At 37.1% G+C, this 20,034-nt stretch overlaps 2 protein-coding genes across 4 annotated transcripts in view; both read right to left on the reverse strand.

The window, feature by feature from the left end:
- The window catches only part of LOC124172740 (zinc finger protein 268-like), a 405,740-nt gene that overhangs the window by 280,914 nt on the left and 104,792 nt on the right, over positions 1–20,034 (reverse strand). The window lies entirely within an intron of this gene.
- Positions 1–20,034, reverse strand: part of LOC124172742 — a 126,238-nt gene that overhangs the window by 53,744 nt on the left and 52,460 nt on the right. For all 3 annotated transcript variants that reach the window (XM_046552228.1, XM_046552226.1, XM_046552229.1), the window contains exon 2: positions 4,655–4,893. In XM_046552228.1, the coding sequence (XP_046408184.1) occupies positions 4,655–4,893 (239 nt within the window). The remainder of the gene's footprint in view (positions 1–4,654; positions 4,894–20,034) is intronic.

Below are 20,034 nucleotides of genomic sequence, written 5' to 3' on the forward strand. Positions count from 1 at the left end.
GGCAATAAAATCCTAACCTGTTAACCGGGGAATCCCCTTTTTAATTACGCAGCATACAACGGGCGCGCACACTTTCGCTAGGACGTATCGGTACGTCACGCCCGGAGGACGTAATTTCATATTATTATTTTTTTATTTATGCTTAAAATAAATGAATCGACTATGAAATATATATTTTTTCGTTTATTTATACATGTGGCACAAAGGAATGTACAAAATTACGAGCAAATAAAAAAGTATACCAACCATAAAATTGAAACATCGAATTAAAGAATTATAACTTTCAGAAGTAATGATAAAGATTACAATATATATTTTTTTATTTAGATAACAAATAAAAAATTTAAAAAAGTTATGAATTACAGAACAAAAAAAAACCAAACAAATAAAATAGAAATGTTGTTTAAAACATTAAATTAAATATACACTACTTCATTCATTCACACGGTGCCTTAAGCGCAAACATACATATAAATTCAAAGGTAAGGAAAGAAAGGGATAGGAACATGGAATAGAAAAAGGACGAGGACATCGGTGCTGTGGTAGGTAGAAAAAAGCCAGAAATCAGAGGGTAAAAATGCGGCCTGACTGGGACTCGAACCCAGAACCTCCTGGTTGCCGGCCAGGTGCTCTACCAGTTGCGCTACCAGGACGCTTGGGTTTACAATGATTTCGGCAGGGGTTTATACACAGAAAACTCCCTTTGCTGTGGCCCACGAGAGTAACCAATAGATGGCACTGGGGCAGCTCTATATACGTAAAAACTCAAAACTCAATTTCCGTGTGATATATTTTAAAACAATTGTTGATACATAGTACTACCTTACAATCTGGACACCAGTATGTAGATTCTTTCCTAAGACCTTTTTTGTAGCAAACTCGGCATTTTCTGGATTTAGTTTTTCCTACATCGCTTTTCATTTGTTCTGGAAAATGCCTTTCAACTAAGCGTGATGGTTTAGGTGTAGAGATACTTGTTGATATCTTTGGGTGGGTTTTCATTATGTTGTTAACTACCAATTTCTCTACACACTCTATCAAAAAGTGTAATCGATCCAAATGACCTTTATCTTTTTTGCATATAACATATGCATTGAAGCAGCACATATCAATTAATCGTAGAAAAATTTTCTTATAAACTTTTTTTTAGCCTATTACGGGCAGCCGTGTAGGCCACCATAACTCCATCTCCCAAATCTACGCCGCCCATATTCTTGTTGTAATCCAAGACAACATTCGGTTTTTCTTGCCTTCTTCCTCTCTTTTCAATCATTGTCTTTTCGTCATTATGAATAGAACTGAGCATCAACACGTCTTTTTTGTCCTTCCATTTTAAAACCATAAGTTTGTCCTAGAATCTTACTATATGTTCATTTTTCTGTAATTTTTTTGTTTTTATTTCCTTGGGGATTCCGACTCTGTTTATCCTCATTGTTCCAACAATATCTGTATTTTTTTTACACAAGAGTTCAGCCAAATGAATTGAGGTATAGAAATTATCTAAGTAAATCCTATATCCTTTATTCAGTAAGTCATGTGTTAACTCCAAAACAATTCTTGTTGATTGTTTTTCTTGTGGGTAGTTCGAACCATAATTTGTGTCCTTCCCTGTGTACAAAATTATATTTTGGACGTATCCAGTTTGGCTTTCACTCAAAATAAACAACTTCATTCCAAATCTAGCTCTTTTTGTACATATATATTGTTTCCAAGACAAATTCCCTTTCCACAATAAAAGAGATTCATCTACGCATATTTCTCGTTCACATACGTAAAAACTTTTAAACTTTACTGACAAATTATTGATGATTGGATCAATTTAATATGTTTTTCTATTACATGTGTTAGGATCAAAACTTAGATTGTCTGCAAAATGCAAAAATTTACATAATAAACCAAACCTGCTTTCGTTCATAGTTTCATAAAAAAATGGTGTTTCAATTATTCTTCTCCTTGAAAAATAAAGTTCCAAAGCCGGTTTTCCAATTATTCCTTGTAAAATTAGGAGCCCCAAAAAAATCTTCATTTCAGCTTCATTTGTATCCTTCCATTTTCGAATTCTTGAATGTGGTTTTAACTCAGGATTTTTATCAAAAAATTGAGCGGCGTACAAATTTGTTTGCTCTGTAATTCATTTGATAAGTTTCTCATCTAAAAACTTCTCAAGATAAAACAAAGGAACTTTTTTTGGAGGATTATCGAAAGTTTTTCCAGGATGTGCAGTGAAGGGAAATGGTGGTCTTTCTGCATTTTGAGGTAGCCATTCTTCAGAAGCAATGCTGTTGCTAGGGCAAACTTTATCAACCTCTTCACTCTCTTCATTCTCAGTATCACTCAATTCCGTATCATAGTCAAAATTACTATCAGATGAATCCGATGACAAACTCATGATACGTTTCCTCTTTCTACCTGCCTGTGCATTGATTTCGTCATCGCTGATATCACTTTCATTCATTTTGATGGATAATTATAAAAATGTATTCTAAAATAAAAATGTTGGAATTGTAAAAAATATAAGTAAATGATATATAAAACGAAAATAGGTAGGGAAGTGTAGGTACGTACCTGTCGCCACTCACCCAGAACACGTCCAACCACTCCCAATGGCGAAATGATACTGATTTCCTCCGTATCTAAAGTTCAAGTCGAGACATGTATGGATGATAAAAATGTATTCTAAAACAAAGAGGTTAAAAATGTAAAAAATATAAGTAAATGATATATAATACGAAAATAGGTAGGGAAGTGTAAGTACGTACCTGTCGCCACTCACCCAGAACACGCCCAACCACTCCCAATGGCGAAATGATACTGATTCCCTCCCTGTCTTAAAATCAAGTCAAGACATGTATGGATGACTAATACCTTTGTCGTTCGAAAATATACGTCCCGCCCGTTCCAGGGCGCAACTTATATTTCAAGGACGTATTCATATGTCCTACCCGTACCCGATATTGATTACGTTGGACGTATATATACGTCCCGCTCGGTTAACAGGTTAAGGAAAGGCTGCCAGTGGTAAGGAAATCTGGTCAAATATTGAGAAACTTTTCTTCTGCACTCACCATGCAGACCCTTTATAAACGTTCCCGCAGCGTAAAAGTTAAGGTGCAAAACACTGAGATGTCTTAGGGTGTGGAATGCCTGCCAGGGTAAGCGTGAGGTGTGGGGGCCCTCGCCTCGAAAACTATTTAGATAAATGGTTCAAAATGCTGAGTTTTACGGCCTTCTGAGGGATATTTTATTAATACTCACACTTTTCTATAAGCCAATTGAGTGAAATGGATTAAATTTAAAAATTTTCTGAGCTTCGGAGGGGGGATTTATCCCCCAAAACCCTTACAGGCCTGTCCACCCTACCCCCTGAAGACAGACCGTGAATATAATATGTCCTTGGCATTTAAGCAGTGGCGAAAGACCCACCACCAATAGTATAAGAAAGAGACCGTTTGACCGTTTGCAACTTATTGTGGTAGATGAATGTTGTAGATGTAGTATTTTTACCTGGGCTGAGTTACAAAGTTCATGGAGTTGACAAAATGGCTAATTTTATGGTGTGCGGATTCATTTATTGCACTTGCGTGCCTTGATTTTTGAATTTTTCATAATACAAAAAATAAATCAGAAATGAGAATAAAATTTCCTTTAAAAAGACGTACAGTGAGTCCTCGTTTAACGTCACTTACCGTTCCTGAAAAATGTGACGATAAACGAAATGACGTTAATCGAAACATAATATCCCATAAGAAACAATGTAAAAAGTGAATATCGGCTCCTAGACCTCACAATTCCTACGCGAAAAAATTTTAGCGTATCATATCTGGGGAATTTTTTATGATGGGAATGCCAAGCTACGGCATAAATACAAGTTCCTGTCTTCATCGGCGACAATAGCAGCACTGACGTAAATCCTTCTCCATTTTTGTATCTCCCCGCATTTGCTTTTCGGCTTCGCTATGGTGGTCGCCCGGGCGAGCGTCGCCTGGGCATCATTATCGCTGAAACATCGTCGCAGTTACAGGAACCAAAATTATTGTGAACACGGCGAAAAAAGTGACGACAAAAACTCCAAGTTCTACACGGAAAAATCCCTTGAAATCACTTTTTAGGTTCCTGAAAACCATTATGTCAAGTAAAACCTTGCGCACCTACCTAAGGATTCATTTTGCAGAAAATTTGCTAAAATCGTAATTGCAATCAACAATAAACACACCGTTTTACACTTCGTTTAGACTGACTGTATTACCGCCCACAAAACGAACAACCTGCAACGCCCGCCGCTTCGCGTTTTTTTCTCGCGCGAAATTTAAAAGCCTTGACGTTATCGTGAAGCGAAGGTGCGATAAACGAATGACGGTCCCAAAATTTTCGTGACGTTATCGCGAAATGACGTTAAACGGGGTGACGTAGAACGAGGACTCACTGTATTATTCATTGCTAAGGCATGCACTGAAGTCTAAATATAAATTTGCAAATTACAGCGGCACTTTATTTTAATGCCAACAGCAATGCGCGGATAAACCACAACACGGATAATCCACAGCCTGATAATCGGGAGTCGATTGCATCCCAAAAAATCATTCCATTCAGGCGTACCTTGAATTCATAGTCTGGGCAATAGTCTCCCATTTACGAACTGAAATATCACCCTCACCTGTATGTAGTCGATGCAGTTGTCTCCTTGACTCCGGAAGCCCATTTTCTGAACGACCATGACCACTCCACGTCTGTAGCTACCCTTGGCCTCCACTTCAAAGTTGCAGCTGACGGAGAGAGAGGTGCCGGAGGTGAGGGCTTCGCTCGAATGAAGGTCCAAGATCACGGACTGGGACATCGTCACGTCAACCTCTCGTTTGTGGTACCGATTACAGATGCGATCGCTCCGGATGTCATCTATAAATGAAAAAAAAAAAGAAATAGAAAAAAGAAAAGAAAGAGAGGCTACAGAAAAAAGTTAGCATTATTATTGGAATATTCCATTAGTGACGGAAGTACCTTAAGAGAAAATTATACAATAATATATTTTGATAAAATTTTAAAATACAAAAAATTGCAAAACTTCTAACTGTACATGACCAAAAAAAAAAAAACGGGGCAGTCGTGGGACTGGCCGACAGAAGTGAAAACTGAAATCATTATTATCCATTTATTTTTTATGAAGATTTAATATTATTAAAGAACTAATTTTTCCAGTAATGCTCTTTTTTCAACAAAAATTTAAATTATTTTTTTCAGCAAACTGTTTATTATAAAATAAATATTAAAAATTCGGTGCATATGAATAGAAAGTAACATCATTTATATTTGAAAATATAATATGCTTTTCTTTCTTTACCGTACAAAATTTTTACATCTATGATTTATGTTACAATGTAATATGCTTTTATTGCACCATTTTACAATATTTTAAAAACTAGTTTACATTACACATTTTATACTTCTGAAAAGTTTACTTTCATGTACAGTTTTGAACAACACTGTACATGAAAGTCTCAGGTTGTTCATTTTGGTTACAAAAGGAATCCCTGCAATAACGTTTCAATTGATGTTAATGGCTCAGTCATACCCCAAGTTAGCAATGTAAAGTTTCTCGGAACTCACCTCGATTCGGGCTTGAGTTGGGAAACACATGTTAATCACTTGTTGAGTAAATTAAGTTCTACTTGCTACTTAATTAGGTTCATAAGAGATACTGTTTCACCTAATGTACTCATTACTTTGTACTATGGGGAATTCTATTCCAATGTACTATTCAGTATCCTTTTCTGGGGCACTTCCCATCATGCAACAAATATTTTTAAAATACAAAAAAGAGCTGTTCGTCTAATGGCTAAAGAGCCCTACAATGCCCCATGCCGACCTATTTTTAGAAAACTAAATATTCTCCCTATTCCTTGTATCTATATTCTATCTGCTGTTATCTACATCCATAGAAACCTGTCATCTTTTTCTAAAAATCGAGACTTTCACCATCATTTCACAAGAAGCCATAATGACTTGCATGTAGATTATGCCCGGACCACAAAATGTTTACATGGAGTGAGAAGGATGGGAATTCTACTACACAATCATCTACCATTATCTTTTAAATCGCTGAATGACAAATCTTTTAAAAGACAAGTGAAAGATCTTCTGCTTAATAAGCTGTATTACAATGTCAATGAGTTTTTAGCTGATCCCTTGTAATGTTTACTTTGATTTAATGTTAATTATTGTTTGTTTGGTGTTGGAATGCTGTGCGCTTTGTAAATAGTTTCTACTATTAGTATAATTCTTGACGTGCCTTATATTGTGTACAAACCTTCACTGGGCAAATAAATATATTATTATTATTATTATTATTAACACTTTCACCATCTTGACGACCAGCGCCATCATCATCAATTTGTAAAACTGATACAATAGGTTTATGGTAGCTAAAATAAGAAATGAACAATTTTGATTCAAATCTTTTTAAACGTCTTGTAAAGACCGCATCTACTGTATTTTATATTTCGTTGTACTGAGATTGCGATCATTTGACATTTCTAAACCAAATTTATTATTTAAAAATTCGATTAATGTTTAAAAATTTAAATTTCCAAAATAAAATATATATAAATTAGATAAAATTTATACAAAAATGCGTATAGGGTGGTTTCCTTCATCAAAGAAAACGAAAGGCATTGATTGCGATTCGTTACCCACCAATAGTGTATTCATAATATACAAATTATTTTGTTTTAGAAATACCGGGTTAGACGAATGGCAATGGTCCATTTTTATCCTCATTTGAAAAGGGCCAGATTGGCGCCCATGCGATGCCACTCCACGTGACGTCACAGGGACCTAGTTTCTATACGAGAAGATAGGAGTTATACATCGTCTGAGGTTACCATTGCATGCATGAGGCGCAGAGCTCAGGGAAACATGTCTTAACAATCACTTATTAAAACTGGCTAAGGTCGGAAAGTTTTCCGCGTTTGATAAGTTATTAATAATCCTTATTTAAGCCAAGAGCTACCAGCCAGCAGGGTACTAGGCAAGCCGCTAGCAGCCTGCGTCGTATCAGCGCTAAGCCTCGCCTCAAGGTCACCTCGCAGGGCGGGAGGGGGAACCAGAAATACGTCACGCGGAGAGACTTCCCGACATTCATACTTAAGCGTCGCGTTTTCGCGCGCTTGAAAATTTTCACTTTTCATTTAATCGCGAAAAATAGATATCGTCATTTAAAAATCTAAAAGCGTGAAATACGTACTCCAGGAGTAATAATCTTTCGATTTAGGCAATAAAAAAATAAAAGGAAACCACCCTATTGCCATATCTTCAACAAAAGTTAAGTTAAATTTTAAATTTAGCGCTCAGCGTTTGTGAATTTATAAACAGAAAAAAGTCGCGTATGCTCTGCGACAGAAGTGAAAACTGAAATAATTATTATCCATTTATTTTTTATATAGATTTAATATTATTAAAGAACTAATTTTTCCAGTAATACTCTTTTTTCAACAAAAATAGAAATTATTTTTTTCAGCAAACTGTTTATTATAAAATATATATTAAAAATACGGTGTGTATGAATAGAAAGTAACATCATTTGTATATTAAAATATAATATGCTTTTATTTCTTTTATTTAATATGCTTTAAACCTATGATTGTTCACTATGCACATAAAAGAAACTGCCTTAAATTGTACTGACCTGTATTTTTATAGCGTGTACACTCTTCTGCACGTTCATGCACAAGCTCTTTGTATTTAATGACCTTATACAATATACACTATAGATTTTTAGTTTCAATTTTAATATTTTTAAAACAAAAAGACTTTAACAGTCTATATATTAACAATATATTAACAAAGTTTATTTACTCTACCAAGTCAGCCTGCGTAGTTGAAATATCGATTGTAAATTATTTTAAATTGCATGAGAATGAGAAAAAAATACTCCCCGGCGGGGAAACGAACCCTGGTCTCCCGCGTGACAGGCTGACCACTATACTACCAAGGATGTGATACTAATAGACGAATTTTAAGACTGAAATGTATATCTCGCTGTAGCGGTCACGGTGCCGGGTCGGTAACGCTCACGCGAATCCTATGCTTTTTCCCCATCTCACAAAAGTGCTTACCGCCGCTAAAGAAGTTTTCACTCCAAAAAACCTTTGTGAAGGTGAGTTTCATACGCTGAAACAAAATTAATTCTTTAAATACCTTCTAAATATGCCCAAAATTAACATGTAATGGAATTACTGCCAGGTGAACCTCGTACGCCTTTTGATTTAAAACATCTTCAAAGCTCTTAAAAATTTGAAAACTTTTAATATGGCTCTGAATAATGTTTCAAATACTGATTTCACAAAATTAAATAATTTAGCCATTGATTTATCGATTTAAATATTTCCAGCCAATATAATATAAAATATTTCCAGCCCTAAAACTTCAAACTGTACATGATCAAAAAAAAAAACATTTATGAACGTGGTGCTCACATACGGAAACAAATTAATTATCAAAATACCTTCAAAATATGCCAAAAATTAACATGTGACGGAATTACTTTCAGGTCAACATCCTAAGCGTAATGATTTCAAACATCTTCAAAACTTCGTGAATCGAAGTGTAATTTGAAAACTTTTAACAAGGCTCTGAATAATGTTTCAAATAATGATTTCACAAAATTAAATAAATTAGCCGTTGATTTATTGATATAAAATATTTCCAGCCTAAATTTTAATTCGATAGAAAAAGCTGACATAATCATGGAAACTCTCTCGAATGAAGGTCCAAGATCACAGACTGAGACTTCGTCACGTCAAACTCTCACTAGTGGTACACATTACAGATGCCATAGCTCCGAATGTCATCTACAAAAGGATGAGTTATAGAAAAAAGTTATTAGCAATTATTATTGGGCAATTCCATTAGTGACAGTGTTACCTTTAGATTAAATTATGCATTAAGATATTTTGATAAAATTTTAAAGTACAAAAAAATTACAAAACTTCTAACCTTACACGATAAAAAAAATGAAGGTGGTACTCATGTACAGGTATACAAAATTAATCATCGTCAACCTCCTGAGCGTAATGATTTCCAACATCTGTGAATCTAATTGTAAGTATAATTTCATCATCACTGGTCCATAACAATCCTAGGATTGGTTTGACGCAGCTCTCCACTCAGTTCTCCTATCAGCTAATCTTTTCACTCCTACGTATTTCTTCTCTTTCACATCTCTCTTTACTAGTTCCATATATTTTGTTCGAGGTCTTCCTTTTCCATTCTTGCCTTCCACTTGCCCTTCGACGATTGTCTTCATCAGGCCATCATGTCTCAAGATGTGGCCTATAAGGTTGTTCCGTCTTCTTATTAAGGTTTTCATGAGGCTTCTCTTCTCTCCTACCCTTCTTAGGACTTCCTCGTAACTAACTCTGTCGATCCATTTGATTTTCATCATTCTTCTGTAGCACCACATGTCGAAGGCCTCTATCCTTGCTTTCTCCGCTGCGGTCATTGTCCATGCCTCACTTCCGTATAGGAGCATACTCCAGATGTAGGTTCTTATAAATTGTTTCTTTACATCCATATTTAAGTTTCCCGCTGTAAGCAGGTCTCTCTTTTGGTGGAATGCTCTCTTCGCCTGGGCTATTCTGCTGATAATTTCTTTCTTGCTTCTCCCATCACTAGTTGTCTTGCTTCCCAAATAACAGAATTCATCCACCTCTATCAGTTGAAAACTTTTAGTGAGGCTCTGGATATTGTTTAAAATACTGATTTCTCAAAATTCAATAATTAAGCTGTTGATTTATCAAGGTTAAATATTTCCAGCCTACATTTTAATTTGAGTGAAAAACTTGAAATTTTCATTGAATCGCCCTATTAGTAATATTTTATATACCATTTTTTTCTGAACTGACGGCGGCTGACCTTGAGCGTGCTCGAAACCCACCCAATCCTCTAGCCAATCACAGGAGAGCGACAGATGAGAAAGTGAGGAAGAGCCCGCAGTCTCTCTCCGAACTCCGAGCAGTGCACATCGCTCTCCGGCCGGCGGTGTTGCCAAGCCGAATCTTTGGAGATTGCATAGCGCTTGTTCTGCCCTCAAAGTAAATATTTCCTTTGAGGTTCTGCCGCCCCCGAAAGTGCAGTTATTCCCAAGGCTGGCAACGCCGGTCGACCGGATGGAGGGGAGCGAAAAGGGAAGGGGATGGAGGGGAACGGAGAGGTGGAAGGGGCAGCGCTTCTCATTGGCTAGTTTCTATTTTCCACCCAGCCGCCGTCAGTTCAGAAAAATTATATAGTGAACCGGAAATGGAAGATTTCCATTTCCAAAATACACATGCATAAATATGCTATTGTGTGCCGTTTCAGATCGCGGAAAAAATTGGGCGACAGTTAAAATCATGCACGGATAATCCGCAACCTGGATAAACCGCAGCCGGATAATCGGAAGTCTGCTGTATGCATAAATGTGTTGTTGTGTGACATCTCAGAATGGCCTGCTTGATCAAACTATGCCTCGGGATATGTTCACTTTCAAGAACGTCTAACCTTCCTTCCTATTCCGTAGGGATGGCAACGATTAATCGTTTAGGGGAAATACTAGATTTTTCTCATCCGATTAATCGATTAATGATATGATAATATGAAACCAATTGATTGAATGATTAATCGAATTTGATACAATTAATCAAAACAATCAAGAACCGGCATAAATGAACACACAAGGGTCTCGTTCACACAAATAAGTAGTTGGAGGGCATTTCGCCAGTTATAGGATTGAAGCAAAATACATGTGAAGCGTGGGAAGAAATGAAGTTCAGTTATCCCACGCTATATGAGCTTACAGCCGCCTTATAGGTACTTCCGTTCCAGCTGAACGATTGTTCTCAAAGGCTAGAGCGAAGGCCTTTGAAAAAAGAAAAAGACTAACCACAAAACTATTGTTTCTGAACTCTTGGGTTGGGGAGAGGAATTTTAAGTGTGGAGATTTCAAACGACCAAGAAATAAAGAATGTACGTATTTTCCATTCCTAGCGGTAATATAAATAATTTCATGCAACTTATTTTGTTATTGTTTGCAAAAATTATCAAAGTAATTAATCGTTTTCAATTAAAAATTGTGCTAAGTGAATTATATCATCTACAACCGATCACCAAATAATCGATTAATTGTGCATCAATTAATGGAATAACTGGGAGCACTTGATTGATCGATTAATATCATTTTTTTTCCGTCCCTACTTTTCCTCTTTCTCACTGCAGAAAACACCATAGTCAGTGGCGGCTCGTGAGTCAAAAGCAGGGTTGATTGATTTAAATCACTTTGATTTAAATCTATATATATAAAAGAAAGTCGAAAATCGTGTTAGTTAGAACACTTATAACTCGAGAACGGCTGTACCGATTTTAGTGACATTAGGCTCTTTGGATTTGTCTCAGCCCCGGATAACATATAGGACATTAAAAAATAGGAAAAGTTCACAAAAAAGTTCAACTTTATCTTACAAGGGGAATACACGACCTTCGCATCGCCGATCGAGCTCAAATTTTGCGAATCGGTAGTTTATGGGTACAAATGTAATATGCCAAAGCGAGACGACGCACTTTTCGTAAAATTCCGAGAAAAAAGCAATTAAAAATCGTTAAAAATGAAGGTACTCTATATAACCTGTTTTGAGCGCTCATGTTAAACAATAGGTCGCCAGCCCAGTGGATACGGTGTCCGACTGTAGAGGTGAAGGTAGCGAGATCGATGCTCGCTCGGGGAACTTTTTTTTGTGTTAATTTTTAAGAATTTTATTGCTTAAATTTTTAAAGTTCGTTTTCTTATCTTCGTTACTACTATGGAATATATTTTTAAAAGAGTTTTTTAAAATATTAAAATCAGGAATGGATCAGCTTGGGATTAGGAACTGAGGTTGAAGGGTGGATAGAAACCCGGCGTCGGCATTAGCCTGCTCTTAACGAAAGGCGCCAAGGGAACCACGGCTTAACGTCCCATCCGACGGACGGTGTACTGCACAACTAGTGTAATCCACATTACACGCAGGGATTGAATTTAGGAATGCCCCTTAATTCTTTACCGAGATTTGGATGTGGAAGGCCAGTACACTGCCTCACCACTCCAGTTAATCCTTTATTTGCAATTTTCAGGACGGAACTCATCATAAAGACATGCAAAGCAAAGTGATTTGCGGCACCACGAACAAGCAGAAAAGGCTGATCTATCGGAATGTTGAACGCGTGGTTCGCAGCTAATATAATTTTTATCGATGAGCAGCTCCCAGCAATAGTGCCACGCACACGTTAACTCATCCGTAGGAATATCCAAGGATAGAGTCTCTATGTTCAAAAGAAGTGTGTACCCCTAACGTATCAAAGCGATAAAACCAAAGGAAAATATCACCTGACAAACTGTATCTTATGTACATTCACTCCAAGATGGCTCTCTGCCTAACAATCTACTATTTATCTCTCCTCACCATAGTATCAAATCAGCAAAAAAAAATCAAAACAAAAATAACATCCTCACAGACAAATAAAACACAACAAATAAACTCAAAAACAGAAAACAAACCAAACACATACAAAAGTGATTCCGGTCATAAATACACATACATCACCCCTTTCCGCTCATGCCCGTCGGCCGCGAAAAAGGCAAAAAATTTGCAAAACTTTCCCCAATTATTCGATTCTTCTATTACAGGTTAATCAAGTACCCACATAACATTATATGTTTCCGGGAAAATTATTGAACATGCATGTTTGCTTCGAAGCTCGCTGGCACGAGACAATTTTTCGTAAATGTAAATGACGTGTGTTTTCCTTAAAAAAATATGGACAGTCGTTGCAGTTGTGGAAAAAACGCCTTTTCTACTTGTTCGTGGTGCCGCAAATCACTTTGCTTTGCATGTCTTTATGATGAGTTCCGTCCTGAAAATTGCAAATAAAGGATTAACTGGAGTGGTGAGGCAGTGTACTGGCCTTCCACATCCAAATCTCGGTAAAGAATTAAGGGGCATTCCTAAATTCAATCCCTGCGTGTAATGTGGATTACACTAGTTGTGCAGTACACCGTCCGTCGGATGGGACGTTAAGCCGTGGTTCCCTTGGCGCCTTTCGTTAAGAGCAGGCTAATGCCGACGCCGGGTTTCTATCCACCCTTCATCCTCAGTTCCTAATCCCAAGCTGATCCATTCCTGATTTTAATATTTTAAAAATCTCTTTTAAAAATATATTCCATAGTAGTAACGAAGATAAGAAAACGAACTTTAAAAATTTAAGCAATAAAATTCTTAAAAATTAACACAAAAAAAAGTTCCCCGAGCGAGCATCGATCTCGCTACCTTCACCTCTACAGTCGGACACCGTATCCACCGGGCTGGCGACCTATTGTTTAACATGAGCGCTCAAAACAGGTTATATAGAGTACCTTCATTTTTAACGATTTTTAATTGCTTTTTTCTCGGAATTTTACGAAAAGTGCGTCGTCTCGCTTTGGCATATTACATTTGTACCCATAAACTACCGATTCGCAAAATTTGAGCTCGATCGGCGATGCGAAGGTCGTGTATTCCCCTTGTTAGAGATATGTTTTTAGGAGTTGATTGTTAAGATGGTCAAAAAAATTAGATTTTTTTTCGTTTTCACTAATGTATTGACTGATCTTTTTAACAATATCAAAAAAAATTTAAATATTCAAACATGTTAAAAATATTAAAGTAATATTAAAATAGTATTAAAATAATTGAATTAGGGGTAAGCTCAGCTCGAATTGAGTTGTCAACAAACACATCACTACCGTGTGTGTAAACAAATCTCCAAGCAATTGTTGATTATCAGTAATGTCCGTGTACTCTGCATGAATTCAAATCTTTTAACTTTGTAATAAACGAAGACGAAGTCACCAACTATCTATCTGAATATTTTAAGTCCTTGGACGCACCTGGCTTACCACGGCACGATTTACAACTAAAGGTAGGCTCTGTGTTCATGATCTTTCGAAACATAAACCATTTTGGCATTAAGACATTAAACCCGAATGTGTAGGGCACACCGTGGTGCGTTTACGCATGCAGCACGTTTACGCAGTGCATTTTTTCCAAACAGAGATACTATAACTGGCGCGCCTAAAGTCATTTGATACGAATGCTGCTTCATAGGGGCTTTTCTTACACTATTTTGAGCATCGGTCAAGCGTCGGTCTAGCGTTGCGTTAACCTGCTCCGTGAACGAGCCAAGTTTACGCTGCGGACTTAGACCTAAAAACATTTATTTACGGTTAATAACTCAAATAGCCAATAACTTAATGCGTATAATTTTTATTTCATCAATATTTTCTCATTTAATTTATAATAAATCAAATATGATTAAAACGATACAGCCGCTCTTCATTTATAAATGGTGCAACTAAACTATAAGTTCATTGAATGTTAGGCGGTACGAAGTTCGCCGGGTCAGCTAGTCATGATTTAAATCACTTGATTTTTATTTTAAAAAATCAGGTGATTTTAATCACAATGTGATCTATATGTTTGATTTTTAAAGAGTCAAGAAAAGGAAGCTGTAAGTGTATAATTTTGATTTTTATTTCTTAATTAATACAATGAATCGACAATTATCAGCACAATGGTGGCTCTTAAATAGAAATGATACTGTAGGAATGCATGTAACATGAAAATTTAAAAAAAATGGCTTTGGTTAGAATACTAGTGTATCCGTTAAAAAAAAATTGTTTTCTGATTTAACTTCTAAGCGTAGGCACCATACAAAGTTGCAATTACAGAATTTTTCTAAACTTCATATGCTTTAGAACCGCATAATATTGCACATTTGATACTTCCAATGGCAATTTTATATTATGCTGGTGTAATTTTTAATTTGATACCATTGGCATTTCCATAGTTCTCTCCCCTGATTGACTAAATGTTGTATTGAGTTTAGAGTATGTTGCCTCTTATTGTTTCTGCAAACGATCATTCTCCAATCCCTTAGCGAAAAAACTGTTAAAAAACTGTTGAAAATTTCAACAGTTAATTGGGACAACTGTTGAATCCAACATAACTGTTAAATCCCAACAGTAACTGTTAAAATCCAACAGTAACTGATGAAACCCAACAGGAATATTTGAAATCCAACAGTAACTGATGAAACCCAACAGTAACTGTTGAAATCCAACAGTAAGTGTAGAAAATTCAACAGTAACTGATGAAACCCAACAGTAATTGTTGAAATCCAACAGTAACTGTAGAAGATCCAACAGTAACAGTTAAAATCCAACAGTAACTGATAAAACCCAACAGTAACTGTAGAAAATTCAACAGTTTTTTCGCTAAGGGATATGCTGCCCAAATAGTTAGTTTTGCAAATATGTAACTGAATTTTTGATGAATGGAGAATCATAAAAATCTCGGTTAAATCAATAAAATCTGATTTAAATCAATAAAATCCGATTTAAATTTAAAAAATCAACAAAAATGAATTTTTTGAAAAAAATCATGATTTTTATCAACCCTGGTCAAAAGGTCAAAATTTTTAATATTTAGTGTATTTTAGTGAGTTTTTCAGGCATTCTAGAGACTACTAATACACAAAACAATCACGAACACTAAAACACTAACAATAACTAACTCAATTAACTCAACTAAAACTAGTCCTATTTACATTAAAACAATTTACACATAATAAGTCAACTGGTCACCAAAACAAGGTATTCTAAGGTACATCTACATAATACATCTTTACCGAATGACGGACGTCGAGGAACTCTGTTTTCATTTACACAACGATTAATGCAGATCAGCTTACGCGTTTTTACGCGTATTGCGTATTTTACGCGTTTGCTCAGATATTTATAGGATGAAACACTGGGAATATCAAAGCTGCCTCGTGTCTTATGTCCTAGATATTGTATTAAAAACATCAACTCGAGTCACTAGAAGTAAACAAAAGTCCGCCATGTTCACAGTGAGCCACTCGTGATTTCCAGCTCTCTAAAAGATCACTCAAAAAGAGCCAAGCTACAAACTTTTTAAAATCTCTCCGAGGAATTACCCTCGATCTTTCCTCCTGCATAAAATACTACAATTTGTTTGAGGGAATGTAATGAACATTAACTTCACTTAAATGGAAGCGATCAACTTGACCCTGTTATACCGATCATGTCATCCCAGCAAGTTCAAGACACCATTACTCACACAAACTTATGGCTTTTCATTCCATGATTCATCACCTGTTAAGCATACCACTTTCCAAAGAAGACTTTAAGAAAGAAATCATCACCATTAAACAAATTGCTTCTGCCAACGGTTATTCTCAAAATTTAATAGATAAACTGATTTTAAAAAAACAGAGAAGATTGGCTATCGACCAAATGTTTTCGGCGGACGAGGATAAAAAGAAGCAGTGGTGCACAGTGACGTACCTCGATGCACTTTCTCTGAAAATGGCTCATCATTTACCCAAGGACAAATTCCGCTTGGCTTTTAAACCTTATTCCACCTTAAGGAGACTGATCGTTAAATGCAAGGACCATATAGACCGATTGGATAGATGTGGAGTATATTCTTTGAAATGCAGCGATTGCAATGGTGTATACGTGGGACAGACAGGAAGAAGTTTTGAAATCAGGAAAAAAGAACATTTATGTGCTTACAAACATAATAAAGATGAAAAGAGTAATTTTGCTAAGCACTTAATATGTAACTGCCACAGAAGCGATTTTAAAATGAATATTTTAAATTTTTGCAATGACCGCCGAGAACTGGATTCTAGGGAACAGTTAGAAATTTTAAAAATTATTGAAAATCAAGATAGTACCCTTATAAATGAATACCTCTACCCATCCTTTTCACCTATTCTGGCGTCCGTTTTAAAATTCATCAAGTAACTAGGTAACAACAAGATTAACAACAAGATAAACAAATTATAATTAGCGCCTGATGATGATGATTACTCATTGAAACCCGGGTCGCGCTCTTATAAAATAAGTGGTATAAGTAACTGTCTATATCCAGGAAATAATGGAATACCACATAGTTAACCAAGAGTTAGTGAATTTTGTTTTGGAAGCGATCAAATCCCGAGACTGAAAAGGATGAAAAAATATCTCACCCACCTAATGACCCGTTATCTATACATTAAAATCATGAAGACTAGTGTTGGTTTGCTGCATATACCCTAAAATCATACTGATTTTGGGCACAATTTTTGTGGAGCGAATGTGGCGCCGCTCGATTTGTTGCACGACTTTTGCAAATGATAGTACAAGGCTGGGTAGGAAATGGCTGTGACAACCAACTCTTAGGATACCACAGCCAGCCAGGGGCGCAGCCAGGAATTAAGGCTAGAGTTGGTTCCAGGCGCAACTAATACTGGGGTGTCTGGGTGTATGGCATACCTGTCAGGGTAATCGGAAGGTGCGAGGGCCCTCCGCCAGAAAAAATTAAGATAAATGGTTAAAAATTGTGAGTTATATGGCTTTCTGAGGGATATTTTATTAATCCTTACACTATTCTATAAGTAATATAAATACAAATAAATAAAATAGATTAATCTTAAAAACTTGTCTGAGCTCTGGGGGTGTTTTTCCCCCTAGAACCCCCCCCCCTCGCTGCGCCTCTGCAGCTGGCATTGTTGGGTCTTACGTCCATCTATACTGGATGCCACAGTTATGCAAAATTGTTACTGTAGCATTTAATGAATGGGTAATATTTCAGCAGATATTGTTATTAATAATTGCACTAGTGGGGTAGCGAGGGGGGAGGGTGGGGGGCACCGGGAGGTCCGGACCGCCCCCCCCCCGAAATATGAAAACACAAAATTACTTTCCTTCATAAATGAAAACAAAATAATGAAAAATCATGAATTTACGAAAACTTTCTTAGATTATGTAAAGTTAAAAATTAGTTTAAAACCCTGTAATTAGAACTCTGTTGATCAAAAATTCCCCCCTGGTTTTGGACCACCCAGAACAAAATTTCTGGCTACCCCACTGAGTGACACAATATGAAAGAAACATTATAGAGACTGTCCCAGAGGTCGTGTGACATTTTTGACCTATAATTTAAGTAACTTCGCAACAGGCAATATTCATAAAAATTGGCATACTTACGGGGAAATGTCCTAGTTTTTTATGAGTGTTAGTAAAATGTGAGAATTTCAACCTTTTGACCTCACAATATGGGTCCAAACAAAAAAATTTGAATTTGCATTATGGGGTTTCAATGTTAACAAAATCGAGATAGAAAAAAAGTCTGAATTTCATCGACCAAGATGTCAATTCCTAGGTTTTCGGACACGAGGAAACAGAAAATAACACTTTTATTCACGTATATTCAACCGTTGACCCAGTAAGTTCAAAGTCAAGATTATAAGGGTGGCAAAAAGAATAGGATACCAAAAAGGGTGTCGATCAGGTGGTTTTAAAGGGTGCCGAAGTCATTGGTATTGTCCAAATACTCGTCTTATCCACTATTTGAGTAGATAGGAGTTATACATCGCCTGATATCACCAATGCATGCATGAGGCACAGAGCTCAGGGAAACATGTCCTAATAATCACCTATTAAAACTGCCTAAGGTCGGAAAGTTTCATTCGTTCGATAAGGTATTAGTAATCCTTATTTACGCCAAGCGCTACCTGCTAGCTGGCTTCTCTACTACCTGCTAGCAACCTGCATCGTATCGGCGCTCATAGCCTCGCAACAAGGTGGCCTCACGCGGCGGCAGCCGGAACCAGAATGACGTCACCCAGGCTTTTCCCAGCATTCTCATTTAGCCGTCACGTTTTCGCGCTCTTGAAAATTTTCTCTTTTGATTTAATCGCGAAAAATAGATATCGTCATTTAAAAATGTAAAAGAGTGAAATACGTAATCCAGCCTGCATCGTATCGGCGATTATAGCCTCGTACCAAGGTGGCCTCACATGACAGCAGGCAGAACCAGAATTACGTCACACGGGCTTTTCCCAGCATTCATACTTAGCCGTCGCATTTCCGCGCGCTTGCAAAATTTCACTTTTCATTTTAACGCGAAAAATATATGTCGCCCTTTAAAAATACATGGAGAAAATAATATTAGAGCCCCACTTTATTTCCAGGTCCGACAGAAGCGATAAATTAAGAGAGATGTTAAGCCGAACGGATAGATATGGGAATTCGTTTTTCCCCCGAACCATAAAGGACTTTAAAGGCCGTTTTACATGGGGCACGGAATTTCGCAGGTTAGATCTGGTTTAATTTCTAAAATGGCGAGGAATTGCGCGAATTAGAATAGGGGCTATTTTGCCGTCTCGCATCCACGCATTCTCGCATGTGTTCTAGCAATTCACCGCTTTACGTGACGAAATTTTGATTGCGCCTTCGCACGTACGTCAGATTGCGCAATTCCGTGTACCGTGTAAAACGGCCTTAATAAATGCTATTCGTGATCTCCTTATAGCACTTCCTTTTCATGTAAGAACGCTGGTGTCCTAACACCCCCTGCCACACGCCTCTTAGACGGCTTGCGGGGTATTGTGTAGATGTAAAATGGGTGACAAACCACGCCTTTCCATGAAACTTCTAAATTGTGGATCTAAATTAAAACCCTTCCCAATTCTGGCGATCCCGTCGACAGCTGCTTCGCGGCGTTGCCTTTTCGGAGCAGCTGTTCACTTGAAGTTGCAGGCGAGGGGGTGGGGAGGGGGGAGGCAGATAAACGAGTGACAGAAGCGCCGCGAGCATTTCAAAAAACCGAAATTCAAGGTTGTTCCAGTTTTCCAAGTATAAGGGTGTCCATCCAAACGAAGCAGAGAAATGATTTTTGAACCAGATCCGTCTTCGCCCAAATAACTTCAACAGAGATCGAGGACTGCAGATAGGCAGCGCCTGGAACCCGGCAATATAAAAGACGAGATGATCCTATCACGACAGCAGGAGTCCCCCAAGGATCGATCCATGGGCCACTACTTTTCAACATTTTTACTGCCGACTTCCCTCATATCTAACGATCTGATCGTTGGATTATTCTTCCTCATAGAATAATCCTCCTGCTTATGCTTGGTCTCGCTATT

The sequence above is a fragment of the Ischnura elegans genome (genome assembly GCF_921293095.1).
Source record: "Ischnura elegans chromosome 13 unlocalized genomic scaffold, ioIscEleg1.1 SUPER_13_unloc_2, whole genome shotgun sequence".
Taxonomy (NCBI): domain Eukaryota; kingdom Metazoa; phylum Arthropoda; class Insecta; order Odonata; family Coenagrionidae; genus Ischnura; species Ischnura elegans.